General features: G+C 38.4%; 2 protein-coding genes and 1 long non-coding RNA gene across 20 annotated transcripts in view; 2 read left to right on the plus strand and 1 right to left on the minus strand.

Annotated features, from left to right (window-relative positions):
- The window catches only part of LOC141457520 (CUGBP Elav-like family member 1-A), a 585,923-nt gene that overhangs the window by 380,933 nt on the left and 190,051 nt on the right, over positions 1-14,939 (minus strand). For 16 of the 18 annotated variants that reach the window (XM_074134630.1, XM_074134641.1, XM_074134643.1 and 13 more), the window contains one exon: positions 13,676-14,025. The exons of the other annotated variants lie outside the window; for them this stretch is intronic. In XM_074134630.1, the coding sequence (XP_073990731.1) occupies positions 13,676-14,025 (350 nt within the window). The remainder of the gene's footprint in view (positions 1-13,675; positions 14,026-14,939) is intronic. 18 annotated transcript variants of the gene reach the window in all.
- LOC141457563 (odorant receptor 46a-like) lies at positions 695-4,391 on the plus strand. Its single transcript, XM_074134722.1, has 5 exons — positions 695-1,871; positions 2,135-2,234; positions 2,316-2,420; positions 3,494-3,649; positions 3,776-4,391. The coding sequence occupies exons 1-5, from the start codon at positions 988-990 to the stop codon at positions 3,833-3,835; spliced, it is 1,305 nt and encodes a 434-aa protein (XP_073990823.1). The 5' UTR covers positions 695-987; the 3' UTR covers positions 3,836-4,391.
- LOC141457525 (uncharacterized) lies at positions 5,179-7,467 on the plus strand. The gene is made up of 3 exons (XR_012460400.1): positions 5,179-5,310; positions 5,428-5,942; positions 6,780-7,467. It is a non-coding gene; the product is annotated as an uncharacterized lncRNA (long non-coding RNA).

Consider the following 14,939-nt stretch of genomic DNA (forward strand, 5'->3'; position numbering starts at 1 on the left):
TAAAAGAATTTCTTTCTCTTGTTTTAAAGATCAGCAAAGGTGATATTACGTTTTAGAAAGTTCATTTTACAATAGACTGAAGAGAGAATGGCTTCAGATGAATCTAAAATATGGCCGTGATCCTTACATTTCTATTTGGCCATCTTTAATAAAACTATGTCCAGCGATTTATAACATTAGACGAATGCTGCTCTTTACAAAGATATCCCCCACTTCCTATCGTATAGTTAAAAGGAAAATATGTATTACAGCTACATCTGAGCTTTAGAAAGCTCATTCTCCTTCAAGCAAATAAAGAAACATTCAAGTTTTATTCATTTTTATATTTAAAGTGAATTGAGACAAAAAATGAACTTCATGGCCATAACTGGCAGGAACTGTAAGGTTCATCGTGTCTTGCTACACCCACACAATAGATCATTATTGCAGCAGAGCAATGTCACCTTGAATGACCTTGATGGAGGATTTGCAGGAAAACAAGCCTGACTTTCAATTGAGAGGAACTATTTCTGCCGCGCAAAACCTGGAGAAGAGCAGATAAACGTGTACTTGAATAATTCTGTATTAACTTCTGAAATAACAAAATTATTGTGCTCTGGTGGCAAAAAATGGTTGGAATTTCCGCTTCACCAATACGTTAATATCAGTGTCATTGTTAATATTTAGTGTCATTGTTAATATTTTCTGAAAGTTGTATTAAAGTTTCATGACACAGTTTTCACAAACTACAAACAGCCATTCTTAAATAAATCACGAGCTATATGGAGAAAGCTATGTTTCCTAGCAACGTTTGTGACTACAATAGTAAATTTAAATATTAACAGGCGTGTTCGAGGTGACAAGATAACTGAGACATGGAGAGCTAAGTAAACAGAATAACTATATCGAGCCTGGCTGTGCACTTACTGTCGTCAACTATATATAAGCGCCTAGGTGAGCGAGTAACTGTAACAGTTGGACAGTGTCCGTGGCTAACGAGACTTCACCATGGCCTTTTTGGACAAGCTGTGCGAGGAAGACGACCCGACGGTGGAGAGGTCGTTATACAATGAGTACTGGTACGTGATGTACATCCTGGGCCTGTATCTCAAACTGAACACACCAAAATGGCGACTCCTGAGCGGCGTGCAGTTCTTTGCATCGTGCAGTTTGATGATGTACTTTGCGATAATCATGATAATCACTGCGGTCAAGCTAAAGGAGAACATGATGGGAATGTGTCAGGGCTTGCACTATGCGATTTTACTATTTCTAGTTGCAGCGATGGCGTTCTCATTGAACATGTGTAGACCGAGCATGGCTCGTATACATCGTGGCATCGGCACAGGATTGTCTGAATACGACATGGAGACCGAAAAACATAGAGCACCACTCAGGCAGCGAATCAGAAACTATCAAATCCTCTTAATAAAGCTGTATTGTATTTACACAATCGTCGCGATAATATTTCTAGGCATCATTGCAATTCTTTCTGAAAATGCTGATGAGAGCGAAAACGAGCTGTACATTGAAAACGGTATCTCGCTGGATGTACCAATACCGCAATGGTCACCCTTTAGCACGGACACGACGCTCAAGTTCTTATTGGCTATCACTCTACAGGCCCTTGTATGCACGGACGTTGCTTTAAAGAATTGTGGATTTAATGTCGTGAATATGACTGTGTCCTTAAATATCGTCTTGGAGTTAGATCTGCTGATAATATCGCTAGACAGACTGCCTCAGAGAGCACTAATAATGTATCAAGAACGCCATGGCCAGGAAAGTAGTTCCAAGGTGGATATGAACCGGATTAGAGAGGATAAAGATCTAGCTAAATGTTACGCAGACTGTCTGAAACAGAACGTGCAGCACCATCAGCGCATTATCCAGTAAGTTAAAGTCACTTACTACCAATTCAAACACTGTATGGCTAACGGAAATTCGTATTCCTCTTTTTTTCTTTACAAAATGAGAGTACTTAGCTAGGGAAGGAATATTGTAACTATTAATATTGTAACTTTTATTTTCACGGTTAAAATCCATTACTGTTTTTCCATAATACTCCTAAACATATACAAGCTCTTACGTAGGACAATGTTACGCATTTCGTACAGTAAATGAATACTTAGTAATTGAAGATCTTCAATTCCAGGATGTTCAACGATCTGAGCACACTAGTTACTGATCAAATGTTCCGCGCACTGTCCACTGGTGCTTTCTATACCGCCATCTCCGGAGCGCTAATTATGTTCGTAAGTAGTCCCGAATACTCCTTACAATAAATCAAATAAATAAATAAAAAATATTATTTAAAATAATGAATGTTTTTCCAGGCTCAAGGATCAATCGCAGAAAGAGTTGCTTCCGCAGCATTCTGCTTCGCTGAAATAACAAACATATTCTTGCATTGTTGGTGTGCAGAACAAATAACGGATGGGGTAACTAAGTGAACAAATTCTTCAAATTATGTCACTGCATTTATTTAAGCGTGCAAAGTGTCAATTGGTGGCAAAGTGTCACTTGGTGGCAAAGTGTCAATTGGTGGCAAAGTGTCAATTGGTGGCAAAGTGTCACTTGGTGGCAAAGTGTCAATTGGTGGCAAAGTGTCACTTGGTGGCAAAGTGTCAATTGGTGGCAAAGTGTCACTTGGTGGCAAAGTGTCAATTGGTGGCAAAGTGTCACTTGGTGGCAAAGTGTCAATTGGTGGCAAAGTGTCACTTGGTGGCAAAGTGTCAATTGGTGGCAAAGTGTCACTTGGTGGCAAAGTGTCACCTGATGGCGCATGAAACTAACATACGCCGGAACTTCTTCAATCGAAGTGCTTCACGACTAGTAGGAACAGGTTAGCGGGATTCTCTAGAGCCGTCACTTACGGAAATTTGCCAACTACGATCTCCAATACTTCAGATTTTATGAAGGAGCGTTCTCCTACTAAAAAGACAGAGGGTCCTAGGTAGTATCATTTTTCTTCTAGCACCTGTTAATATTTCAGGCTCCGCTCATAACAGGGAATCTGAAGTTAGCGATGACACTTTCTGGCATCATATTACCAGAAAGATCTAGGTAGTAATGGGAGCCGGTAACCAATGGACCACTTCTCTTCAGATATTGTGAAGGTGGTGGGTGCCATACAATAAGAAGAACCCCTTCAAGCTTGTAACCATTCGGATTCTGAAGGGAATCACCAAGAAGGAAGGAACCGGCAGATTGGGATTACCACTCCCTGGTACCTGAACACTCTACTGCTCCCCAAGAGAGTATAACCGCGCAGACTTTCTGGATATCTTAGGGGTCAGCATTTATTCTGTATCCCTTTGCTTTTTACTTGGGCCAGCTGTTAGGTTCAAGCATCAGAGGTGCTACCTGCAAAGATGCCATGATCCTGGACATGAGGAGGACAGCACTAATCATTTATACTAACTTTAGTTAGTGCACAAATAGTGTCTACAAATAATCGTGTAAAAATTTAATTGATGGATTCAAATTTATTGATAAGTGCAATTGTTTGCAGAGTGTAAGATTGTCGCGAGCCCTGTACTCCACTAACTGGATCTTGATCGACAAAGAAAACGCTCGTATTGTACTGATAATGCTCACAAGGGCCAACCTGCCTCTAGTTATGACTGGCAAAAATTTAGTCAAGATTAATTTCGAAACTTTTGCGAACGTAAGTAAAAATGACATAAATAAGCGATTTATCGTTTCCCTTGCAATTTTTTTTACAAAATTCTTAGGAACTGAATTTATCTTATTTTTAATATGATTCTACCAATTTTTCACTTCTTGTTTTTAGATAATGAATTCAGCATACTCGTTCTTCAACCTGCTGAATGCAGTCGAAGAACAAAAGTAGAGGATTCAACGAAATGAACTTTGTTGAGCGAACTGCGGAATTATTAACTAACTAACAATGTAGCTCGCCAAATTAGTGAATGTCTTTTTCATAAATCGGTACCTATTAGGAAGTTTAGATCTATGCTGAGTAGCATTAGTACAGTTTAGATCTATGCTGAGTAGCATTAGTACAGTTTAGATCTATGCTGAGTAGCATTAGTACAGTTTAGATCTATGCTGAGTAGCATTAGTACAGTTTAGATCTATGCTGAGTAGCATTAGTACAGTTTAGATCTATGCTGAGTAGCATTAGTACAGTTTAGATCTATGCTGAGTAGCATTAGTACAGTTTAGATGAGTATTTGTATAAGAATACTGAAATTTTAAGATGAGTACTTCTGAAAGTTAGCGTTGTAGTTTGTAATTAGATCTGCACTCAGTAGTAGTTATCCTAAAAATTCGCTAGGAAATAGGGGTTAGCTTACCTTTTACAAGCGTTCGACTATTGAGGTATGTAATACACGTTTAGCAGAAATCAGAAATTTCAAATATAATCTCAAGTTTTTAATTAATAAAATAACATTTTTTCCTAAATTTTAAAACTAATCCTTACAATTGTGACATTTCGCTAGCCAACTCTAAACTACTTCCCCTCTGAGGAAAGTGACTTGCGATTAGCCACTCTAAAGAGTTTTCTAACCTAATAGCACAAACATACACAGAGGCTGCGGATGCAGTGGCTACCTCTGGTTACCGACTTCCTTCTCAAACTAGAAGTTTACTGAAGAACTTAGTAGAGCTCTGGTTCCCACAATATCTAAGGAACCTCAGAGGGATAGCTTGAGTCGCATCTGGGAGCGATTATCCGTAAATGCAGGCTCCTCATCCGTTCCTGGGGAACCTAAGCAGTTTCCAGGTATAGGAAAGTAATATAACATACTAAAACCTACTGACTCTAAAATTTGGGAGAATTTTCTTCAGAATAACTAGAAGAGCGAAGTTCTGATGCAATGCAAAATTTCCCATAACGAAATGGCTGTTGCATTGGGCTTTCCAAAAAACTTAACATGACTTCTGATATTTACTTCCGACTGTTTAATACAACAGGATGTTGCAAGAGAATACATACAGAGAATTTCTCTTATCCAAGAATTCGAAAGTAAGCTTAAATTATAAATACATATAGCGTTGCTCAGCAACACGAATGGAACAACGAAGTACAGAGGTGACATTTAATACAATAACAAAAAATATATTATTGACTAGTTAGAGGGAATATCTAAGGTGTTAAAAAGGAAAGTAATAAATAATTTGGCCAAACAACTTTGCGAACGACTTTTTAAGTAACTGTACAAACTAAATTATGCATTAAACCAAGTGGAATTCAAAATGGAGCCACCAGTCTGGCAGTGTTGGAGATATCATCAAGACCATCTTGAAGACTCTCAGCAGGAAAGGTGAAAGATTCGAGACTACGCTCTTATAAGAATACTGGTAGGTACTCCAGATTCTACATCAAATTGTACACTCGGAAATTGAGGATTTCAGTTGGTTAAAGTTGCAAATGTCTGCTTTACTATACTTAACTAATACGGAGTGACTTCAATGTAGGACAAGCTGATGGAGAAAAGTCGTAGTATTTGTACTCGGTTCTAATCATGTGGACTGTAATGGTGCCGCTCTTCGGAGTGAACCTTGTACAGCCAAACAGGTGCTGAAGTTCATCAGAAATAGTCTATCGAGTTACGAAGGAGAAACCCAACAATAAAGATAAGTAAAAAGAAACTATATAACCTATTATATTTTGTAGGCCTGTCAGATTAATCTCCGTCGTAGCAAAGACTACGACATAGGACTAGGACATCAACAAAAGGAAGATCTACAGAGTAAAGATGACCTTTCTTCACTACAGTAAAGATCGGTTGGAGCCTTATACCATGTTCTAAACCCAGCATCTTAGGATGTGCTTGCTATGAAATCAGCCATTTTAATTTACTGGCAATATCTGTAGGTCGACTGCCATGGCCGCACAAGCAGTCGCCAGTGGACAGAATTATGTAGCTCAGATGCCCTACGCAGCCTCTCTGAAACAGAACTTCTAACACCTTAGCGTCTCTCATTAACCAGTAAGTTATGATGATCTTTTTTTTGTTTAATAAATATTTAATCCAATTACGGACATTGCGATAACCAAATCTTCACTTCTGTAAAGTTTCTACCTGTACTTCACCAATAGTATTTCTAAATCTAAGAAGGAGTACCATGTTCCTCGCAATATTCCGAACGCAGTTATTCTTTTAAGATTTTCTTTACAACTTCCGTTCTTTGGAATCCTAGCAAGAAGTATTGTGACATCGGAAATAGATATTTTGAGTTCCCCTGACTAAGAATAAATCTTGAAACTACAGACTGAGTGTGTGTGCTGATGATACCAACACATAAGTCACATATAACTCCAACATGGCACTCTTTCCGCTTCAGGTCCTTCAGCCGCCAACCGGAAATACAATATTTGTGAGTTTCCAGTTTTTCGAGATTATCTAAACGGCTCTAACGATTTCTCGTAAACTTCTATTACTATTTTGCACAGCCAATGGAATGATTGCTAATGTCTTTAGAGAGTTCCGCAAAGAGGAAATGAAAGTGACAACCTTGATACATAAGTTATAGATTTAGGTATACAAACAGTTGCTCAGCAACTTGACAACAAATCGCAGAGTTATAATTTATTACTTTAACAAAAATAAATTATTTACCAGGTAATTGTTTTGAATATATCCAGGAGATCTGAAATGTCTGTCAGATCGTAATATATAATGGGGATGCGAGATTCCGAAGGAGGCGGAGTAAATAAATAAATAGTACATTATTATGACTACGTTGTAGCAGTTATTTCTATTTATCTTTTATGCCAGGGTATCAGTTTGAAAGTGCCTATGTTGATAAGGTTGTGCCGTTCACAGCAACCTGACGCAACTGTGGACTTTAAGAAGAACATACTTCTGAAAACTCTGCAGTACCCCAACACCTTGGAACTCCTAGAGTATCTGCCGTAGGGGAAAAAGGTAATAGTTCATTCTATTCTGCACTTCTTCCAAGCGATTTCTTACGCAACTCCAGACTTCTTCTTTTATGTGATGACTTCCAGCGACAAATATATATTCTAAGAGAATATATGCTACGATATGCTAAAAACTTTAGCATATCAAGCGTAATTTAAAACATTATTCCCACAAAAGTCAATTAAGGGCTCTTCTAGAAAGAATTCTCCCCCCTGCGGAATCCCTGCGATATTTTCTCTTGCCAATAGTAATAGTAACGTTGAAAAATTACGTTTGACCGTAAAAAGGGTTTTGATTTGAATCGATGTTCTTATAAGGTGATTGCTAGATATTCATTTTAATCAGTAATGTATTGTATATTATACCCGCAATATTAATTATAATTAAACACAATCGATTATTAACAATTATTAAATATTAAATGTTTCCATTCATAGATGGCAGCAGCTTTGAACAATACAAAATCAAAATTGTAATTGAATTACGCAGAACAATAATTGATCGTCAGCACAATTATTTCATAATTTCTTGGTTTCATCCAGAAATTAAAGTAAATAGCTCTGGGATTAGGCAACTTTAGGTTAGTCCAATCAAAGAGCTGGAGTAATAAGGGAGATTCCCTGAAATAGAATCTAAATACTGGCTTAGTCCGCTAGTCTTGTACATTCACTCGCCGTACAATTTTTTTATATTCAATTTTCACGGGAACATTGAGGTTTCCTCAATTAGAAAAGAAAAAAGAAAAAGTTCTAAGTAAATGGTATTAGCCAGATGTACTTCTATACGAAGAAGTTTGATCAAAAACGTAATATCACGGGTAAAACTGAAAGGTAGCAGTTTATATTGCTGGTGTTCAAAACCTGGAAATGTCACTTTGCTGAATGTATTTTTCATTTTTTGGACATTTTCTTGAAAACTTTTGGGGGAAAAAATGAGAAAGCTTCCCACTGAGTTGTCATTTTGTAAGATTTTATAAAAGTTTCCAAAAATGTGGAGTTCAAGGGACTGAACAAGTTCGAACCTTGAGCCTTAAAATAAGAGAAAGTCTTGCGAGGGTTCACGTCCAGGTCGTTTGGTTATTTATCACGTAGATCTGGGAGGAACAGGATGAAAGAAAAAACTGCATTCCAAAGGAGGTAAAGAAATGTCAAGATAGCAAATTCCATTTTGTGCTGCTGTCTATTGTGACAAGTTGGGACTATGCCAGCGCCTACATTTTGCACTTAATATTTTACAATCTCATATTAATAAGAAGAGGTGGAGGAGACATTTATTGCTAGATCCTATAGATCTGAAAAATGCAAAGTGTGCATGCTAAAGAAATTTCACAGGCTGTTAAATTTAATCTACATGTTCGAAGTGTAATTGCTCAAAAAGCTGTCAAACTGACTATAACTCAATGCTGTCTGTATTAAGATCTGTTTAGAGTTTTTGTCACTTATCTTTTGAAAATAAACAGATCTATTCAGCAAGGTGGTTCTTCCGATGGACCGACTTCATTCCAACTTGGTTACAACTTCCGTTTTATTCATTTTCCATTTTTGGTATGAATATTTATTGAAGAGAACTGACCGATTAGAGGAAAGTTTAAACAATCAGCTGACGCTGAGAATCTTCAACAACTCTTAATTAAACTTAAATGAGATACCTCATGCTCAAGTTAATAATATTGGCTAAATGTCAACTTTATTCTGTCATATAAGCTACAAATCCAACATATTTTAATCACTGGCCGCCGTTATTGAAATCAGTTTCGACCTGTTGTCAAATGGTTTCATGAATCGGCATTCAATTGTAGTCATTTCAGTCTAGTTTGCGGCTTCCATGAATGACTTTTACTTCTTTTTACTTGCAGTTGCAGTTCTTTGCAGGCGAGAGAGTCAAGAACAGGCATAATCAGAGCAATACTGAAGAGGACATAGAAAATAATAAAAATAAGATGGCGGAAGTAAAAGAGGCTTAGAGGCTAAAGGGAAGGAAATAAGATCACAAACTTTTTTGGCGCCCTTTGTAAATTGATTTCTGTTCACAAAACGGGGAGTGTGAGGCTGTCCAACTGAATAAGGATAGATGAGGTTGTCGCCAGATCCCACTTAGCTGCATGTAGACACCAGAACGCAGGACAAACACGATCGCTCACGGCCTCCAAACGCTGGATACCAATCATTGTGGCCGGAGATATCCACTTGAATTACTATCGAATAAAAAGAGAGAATGTAAGACAATGGGGGATGGTGAGAGGGGGAGCCGAAGGGAGGCGAGCGCGCAGCAAAGTGTGCGTGTGTATGGGTGTAAAGTAACCTGAACAATGCACACCATTGCAGAGTTTTGTATTGACAAGGCAGTGAATGCATCCACCTGCTTCAGCTGGGACGTGTGGTTGATCAGCCAGTACGAGTTCCGGATGAATAGCGTTGGAAACGCCCTCTTTTCCCATTGGAACACTGGACCGGTTGGTATTTGATTAATGATTTCATTCAGATCGAAACGAGAGATCTATCGCCCGCCCATTGTGCCAGATCCCACTTTGCTGACACTTTGCCATGAGTATGATGACGTTTTCAACCAAACCAAAACCAAAAATAATGAAGACTGAAGAGGATCAAAAAGAAGAGGATCAAAACAAAGATATGCCGCTTAGAAGTAGGATGCGATCAAATGTAGCATCTTTTGCTATCGATTTTTTGTCTTTTTCTCTTAGCCGCCCTCAAGATGGAAGCACTGGAGAGAAATACATTCCTCAAAGGGGAATTTCAGTGAAGAAATTTGTTTTCAAACTCAGAACTTATATAATACATTTAGTCCTGCTGAACCAGACATAATCAGCAGTGATTATAATTCACTGAACGGCACTTCGGAGGGATGTCCTCCCCACCACGTTTCACCCAGTGCTAACGAAACTCCGCTAAGATAATGTTTCAAATAAATGTAGTAGATCTACATGTCGGCCATTTTACAGAATATCGTTGGGTCCATTTTTGGAAACGCGAAGAAATTGCAAAACTATTCGGTCCATTTTTGAGCTACGTTGTACATTTAGCGTATGGCAACAAAAACTAGTTTTACAACTAGATCTATAAATAAATTGGTCTGCTATTTGTTATAGTGTGACTGGAAAACCTTTTCTATTTCCTGCTAATTCATATTATTCTGTTTTCTTGTAAAAACTTTTCACATTTCTCTAAGACTTTTCCAACAATCTATACAACTTGAAAACTGGATTTTTTAGCCGCAATGGTGGCAATAATTACAAGATTGCAATGATTATTTTTTGAAGAAGTCTTCCGCAGTAATGGATGGACCATTTATCATGATGATTTGAAAGTGCAAAACCGTTCAGAGATTTGATAGTTGCAACAACAGTCACTAGAAAACCTCTTCATAATTAAACAGAAAAGGCTTAGATACTGTCGTACACAATGGCTATGGCTTGGGGAGCTGCTGCTTCCAAAACTGGCCGAAAAGCCACAAAACAGCTGAAAGTTTGTTCACTCTCTGGAGATTGTACCTGTTTGCAGCGTCCCAGCTCACCTCCGTCCTCTTTGACCAGTACTTTGCCGCTCAAATGCAATATATTGCACCCTGGGGAATGGAATAATAAAAAATAGAAGAGAATATGGCGCGTGGATTGAATATAAACATGATTGTGCGTGCACGTATGTAGGTATGTATATGAATGTGGAAACAAACATCCGTACGTACGTTAGCTTGGGGAGAGTACAGCGTTCGCTGTTAATGAATGAGGGTCAGGACACCACTTGTGGGGGGTGCATGCACTACTGCTTCCTCTGACGTCACCACATAAACTCCAAACACAAAAATTACCCCAATCTTTTTTCTTTTTTTACATTTCACAAAATATAACGTGTGTAAAAATAAACTTTTTAATATTACAAAAAAATCCAGCTAGAACACCAGCACCACTTATTTTTACCGCTGGATTACTAAATTTCCTGCTGCTACTTGTAATTTTCACTAAAAATTCGTTCACTTCAATAATTGTTCACTTTATTTTCACCGTTTTCTGAAAAATCACTAACAAATGAAAAACATTTGGTCAACATATCTATCCCTTAATAAAATATTAATAGTTGCATACATTCTCTGAGTTGGCATATTAGAGAGACAGCCACCTCAAGAAGTGCCCTAAATTGGGAAAATAATATTTCAAATTAAAGTAGTTTAAAGATGTATTTTCAAGGAAATCACAAAGCGCTGAAGAATTGATTCCAGTAAAGTGCCATTACGTGGATGACTGATTTTGTCTGCGAAGGAGGTGCCAAAACCAGATGGTCAAATTTAAACTGTTTTTGATTCATGCTCATCATGTACCAAAGAAGGCTCAACGCCACACACCTTCAGTAAAAACTCCTTTTCTCACTCTGAGCACCGCAAAAGCTGAACTTTTGGTGAACTTCGTCAGCAAAATTTGACCAAGATCACAGCAAAGAGAAAACCATTAAATTGTATCTATCTTATTTTGCTCTCCAAAAAGCCGCTTATAATTAGGATGCTGAGGTTTCACCACCTCAAAATATGATTTTGTTAATCTTCATAAGAATGTCGCTTTATCTCTGTAAAACTGCCCAATTTTACTTTTTCCCTTTTAAGTTTTAGCTTCAAATTATAACATACTTGAAAGATTATCAACAGCTGATCTTAAACCTTATTAAAACATGGAGAAACAATTACAGTAAGACCCCGCTTAACGCAGGGGATACGCCCCATCAAAGTAGAGCGTAATGCGAAACAGCGCTAAACGAGGCTATCTCAACATGTTTCTACTTACTATATAACATGAACTATTTCTTCGACGTCTTCCACATTTACCTCATCTAAACCGGTTTGTTTCGCTAATTCCACTATTTCATCCATATCAAGCGCACAATTTCGGAGAAACCCCGTAGTGCTGCGAGCAATTTTTGGGAATCCCCGGGTTGAAATAAAAGAGCGCTAAACCGAAACAGCGCTAAACGAAACAGCGTTAAGCGTGGTCTTACTGTACTTTTAAATGTTGCCCTGAGAAAAGAAATACATATTTTCTAAATTTTGACACCTAAAACGGAAACAGATGTTTTTACAAATTACCCATAACAGTATTAAATAATAATCGATTAAATAGTAGTAATCCTTTAGTTTCAGATGAGAACAGCTGGAAAAACTGAAATAGCATGTTTACAAAAATCTTTTGGGGATGGAAACGCAGTGTTAGGATGTAAGTCTTCTAAGTCTGAAGCGAATAGTAACAGTAGCATGCTTTATTTCTGTAACGCAACACTGAAAAGTAAATAATTACAAATTTAAATGAACCAGTAATTCCCAAATTCCCAAGCTGGATAAGGAGCAACAAACAGCCTGAGGAAAAAGCGTTTTCCGGCAAGTCATTCTTCTCAATTTGACTTAATTAATAAATTTCATTCAGAATTATCTTGAAACAGCACCTTCATTCACAGGTAATCAAGCACCAATGCAGTACACAAACACAAAAGCAGGTGAATGTGAAGCTTTTCAAAGGGAATTAATGAAGTGTTAATAAAGGAGCATGAACCATTGCTAAAATTTTCAAGTGTTCAGTAGGTTAGTAGAATGAATGCGCACAGTCAGACTCACAACGTGAACAGCAAATTACGTCGTTGTTATTCATCCAATCTTTCCTGTTTTTTCTTAATAACAAATAATAAAATAAAAACAGGAACAAAAAGACTGAGAGGTAACAGAATGTTCAGCCGCGATTTGGGTGCATTGCGATCATTCCCAGTAAACAAGTCAATGTTGTTTTTTAATTTTCGGATCTTCGGGTTTACTGGGTTATTGGGAATTTAGTGGGATCATACCAAGACCGACTCATACACATAGTCTACAACTTGTAAAGAAACATTTTTTGGACTCAGGAGTCCCGAAATGGATATTACTGTTGATAGGTACATAAAATGTTGGTGGAGCGCCCAATCGCCCTTGCGTGCCCGCCAGCCAACCAACCAAATCTCTTAGTTGCACTCTACTCTGAGTGAGAAAAATATGTTCGTCCTTCTCCTTGAACCTTTGTGTCAACAAATAATTCGCCAATTCTGCTTAGTGACGGCAACCGCTTACAAAGGACGCATAATGGATTCGAAGATTCCTCCTTAGTCAACAAATCCCTGTCTCGTTGTCTTCTGCTCCAGCAAGTCTGTAGATTGATCTTAACATTGCATTCCACAATAAAGCGACTTTTTCACTTTTTCTCCAATACTTACAAAAAATTAAAAGCCATTGAACTACTGGAATTGTTTCTTGTTTAAGGTGAGTTAATTTTTTAGCGCATAGGCAGCCACGCTCATCAGCGCCACGAAGTACTATTATACCATAAATAAAAACAGCTTGGCATTGGCAATGATTGGAAATTTAAGGTAGTTGACCCTCGGCGAATTAATTGCCAAGAAGGTAATTACTGTTTTTAGTTGAGAAGATCAGCTGCTTCTTGTGGTAGGATTTTGATGCTGTGAATCCTCCGCATCCGTATATTTAGGATTGAACCGGGAAGTGACCATCTTTTTACTTGGTCAATTTTCTTTTTAACCTAAGTCAACAGTCAATCAAGCAAAAAGTAGGAAATGATGTGGAAATCGGAAGAAGGACAGGTTCGTATGGAGACTCAATGAAACGCACGTTGTGATTTCCGACCACCTTGACCTTTAAAGCAGGACATAGACTTTGAGGGTTAAACCCGCCTTATGACACAAAACCTCATCTCACCAAAACACTTAATTTTGTTGGCATTAATAACGAAAAGTAAGAATAATTAGGAGAATACTCACCCAGCATCGGCTGAATAAGATTTAATAATGTTGGCCAGCACAGCCTGGAGGCTGTCTTCGTCAGGAGTGGCGGCTGAACTGGAGCTGGCCGAACTGCAGCTGTTCGCCGAGGAGGGTGCTATACTACTGGAGGAGCTCATTGCAGTTCCGGCGCGCTCGTAGTGGGCACACCTGCCTGGACTGGAGGCCGCAGGATGGTGATTGTGGTGGTGATGATGATGATGGTGGTGATGATGGCTGCCGCCTCCAACACCCCCGCCCCCACCGTCTCTAACTCCGCCACCACCGCCTTCTCTAGATCGTGCCGATCCTGTATAGAAATGTTCCTCCGTTGCTATTAGCGACACCTCCTGCAAAAACCATTATCACCATGTTCTAACCTCAAAGTTTTGACACATTTCAACACCATTTTGTGGTCATTGCCAACATTTGGAAAAAGGAAAATTGTAAGAAATAACAATATGTGATAAAAGGGATGTCAGTAAAGTGTTAAACATAAAAAGAAATTGGTTTTGTAGGCAGAATGGTATCTCCTACTGGCCTCAAGCAGCAAGCTCCCAACTAGAGGCATGTACTCGTAGTTCTCATCCTCTCACTCGATGAGGCCTTCTTCTTCTCGACTGGAGGGCCATCGCCATCTAGCCCCAGTACTAGAGACAATAGAATGCTCATCTACTTTTTTAGCAAATTCATCTCCCAGTTTCCGTTATAAGAATAAAGCAGCCACCGCAATCAGTCAAACCAGACTTAAGTATCAGGAAGGAAGTATTATCAACTGTCAGACTTTCGACATCTAGCACTCCACAACACGAACTCAACAGGTTACTCTGCTATCACCAGATATTTCCGCTATCACAATTACGTTATTAATCATCAACACGATTGGCTTCGGGGAGGAAAAAAATCACTAAAAATTACTGAATCTCAATGAAATTAAGACCAAAGTCAACCATCGAGTATTTCCACCAATTCTAGATTTTAACATTGAAATACAATAAATGCCCAGGGCCCAATAGCAGAGATTCTCTCAAGTTCAGGTTGCCGTAAAGAGTTCGGAGTTTAAGTCCGAAGATAAACGACTCAAATATTTCCGAAAGTGTCACTTTTGTTTTGTTTTTGCATTTAAAGTTGGATCTAAATGCAACTAAAATTTGTACTTCCATATAACTGTCCAGTTTTATAGGATTGTTGTGGTCGGCACTGGGCTGCAGCAGATTTCCAGGTCAACTTTGAAAAATTCTTTTAAACAAACGAAAGCAATCAG

This window comes from Rhodnius prolixus, unplaced genomic scaffold (assembly GCF_049639745.1).
Source record: "Rhodnius prolixus isolate KJV_2025 unplaced genomic scaffold, Rpr scaffold_22, whole genome shotgun sequence".
Classification (NCBI taxonomy): domain Eukaryota; kingdom Metazoa; phylum Arthropoda; class Insecta; order Hemiptera; family Reduviidae; genus Rhodnius; species Rhodnius prolixus.

Excerpts from the sequence above, each read along its gene's own strand:
- LOC141457563 (XM_074134722.1), top strand. The coding sequence starts at position 988 with ATGGCCTTTTTGGACAAGCTGTGCGAGGAAGACGACCCGACGGTGGAG. Across the intron at positions 1,872-2,134 it reads CACCATCAGCGCATTATCCA|GATGTTCAACGATCTGAGCA; the intron begins GTAAGTTAAAGT and ends CTTCAATTCCAG. Across the intron at positions 2,235-2,315 it reads CCGGAGCGCTAATTATGTTC|GCTCAAGGATCAATCGCAGA; the intron begins GTAAGTAGTCCC and ends ATGTTTTTCCAG.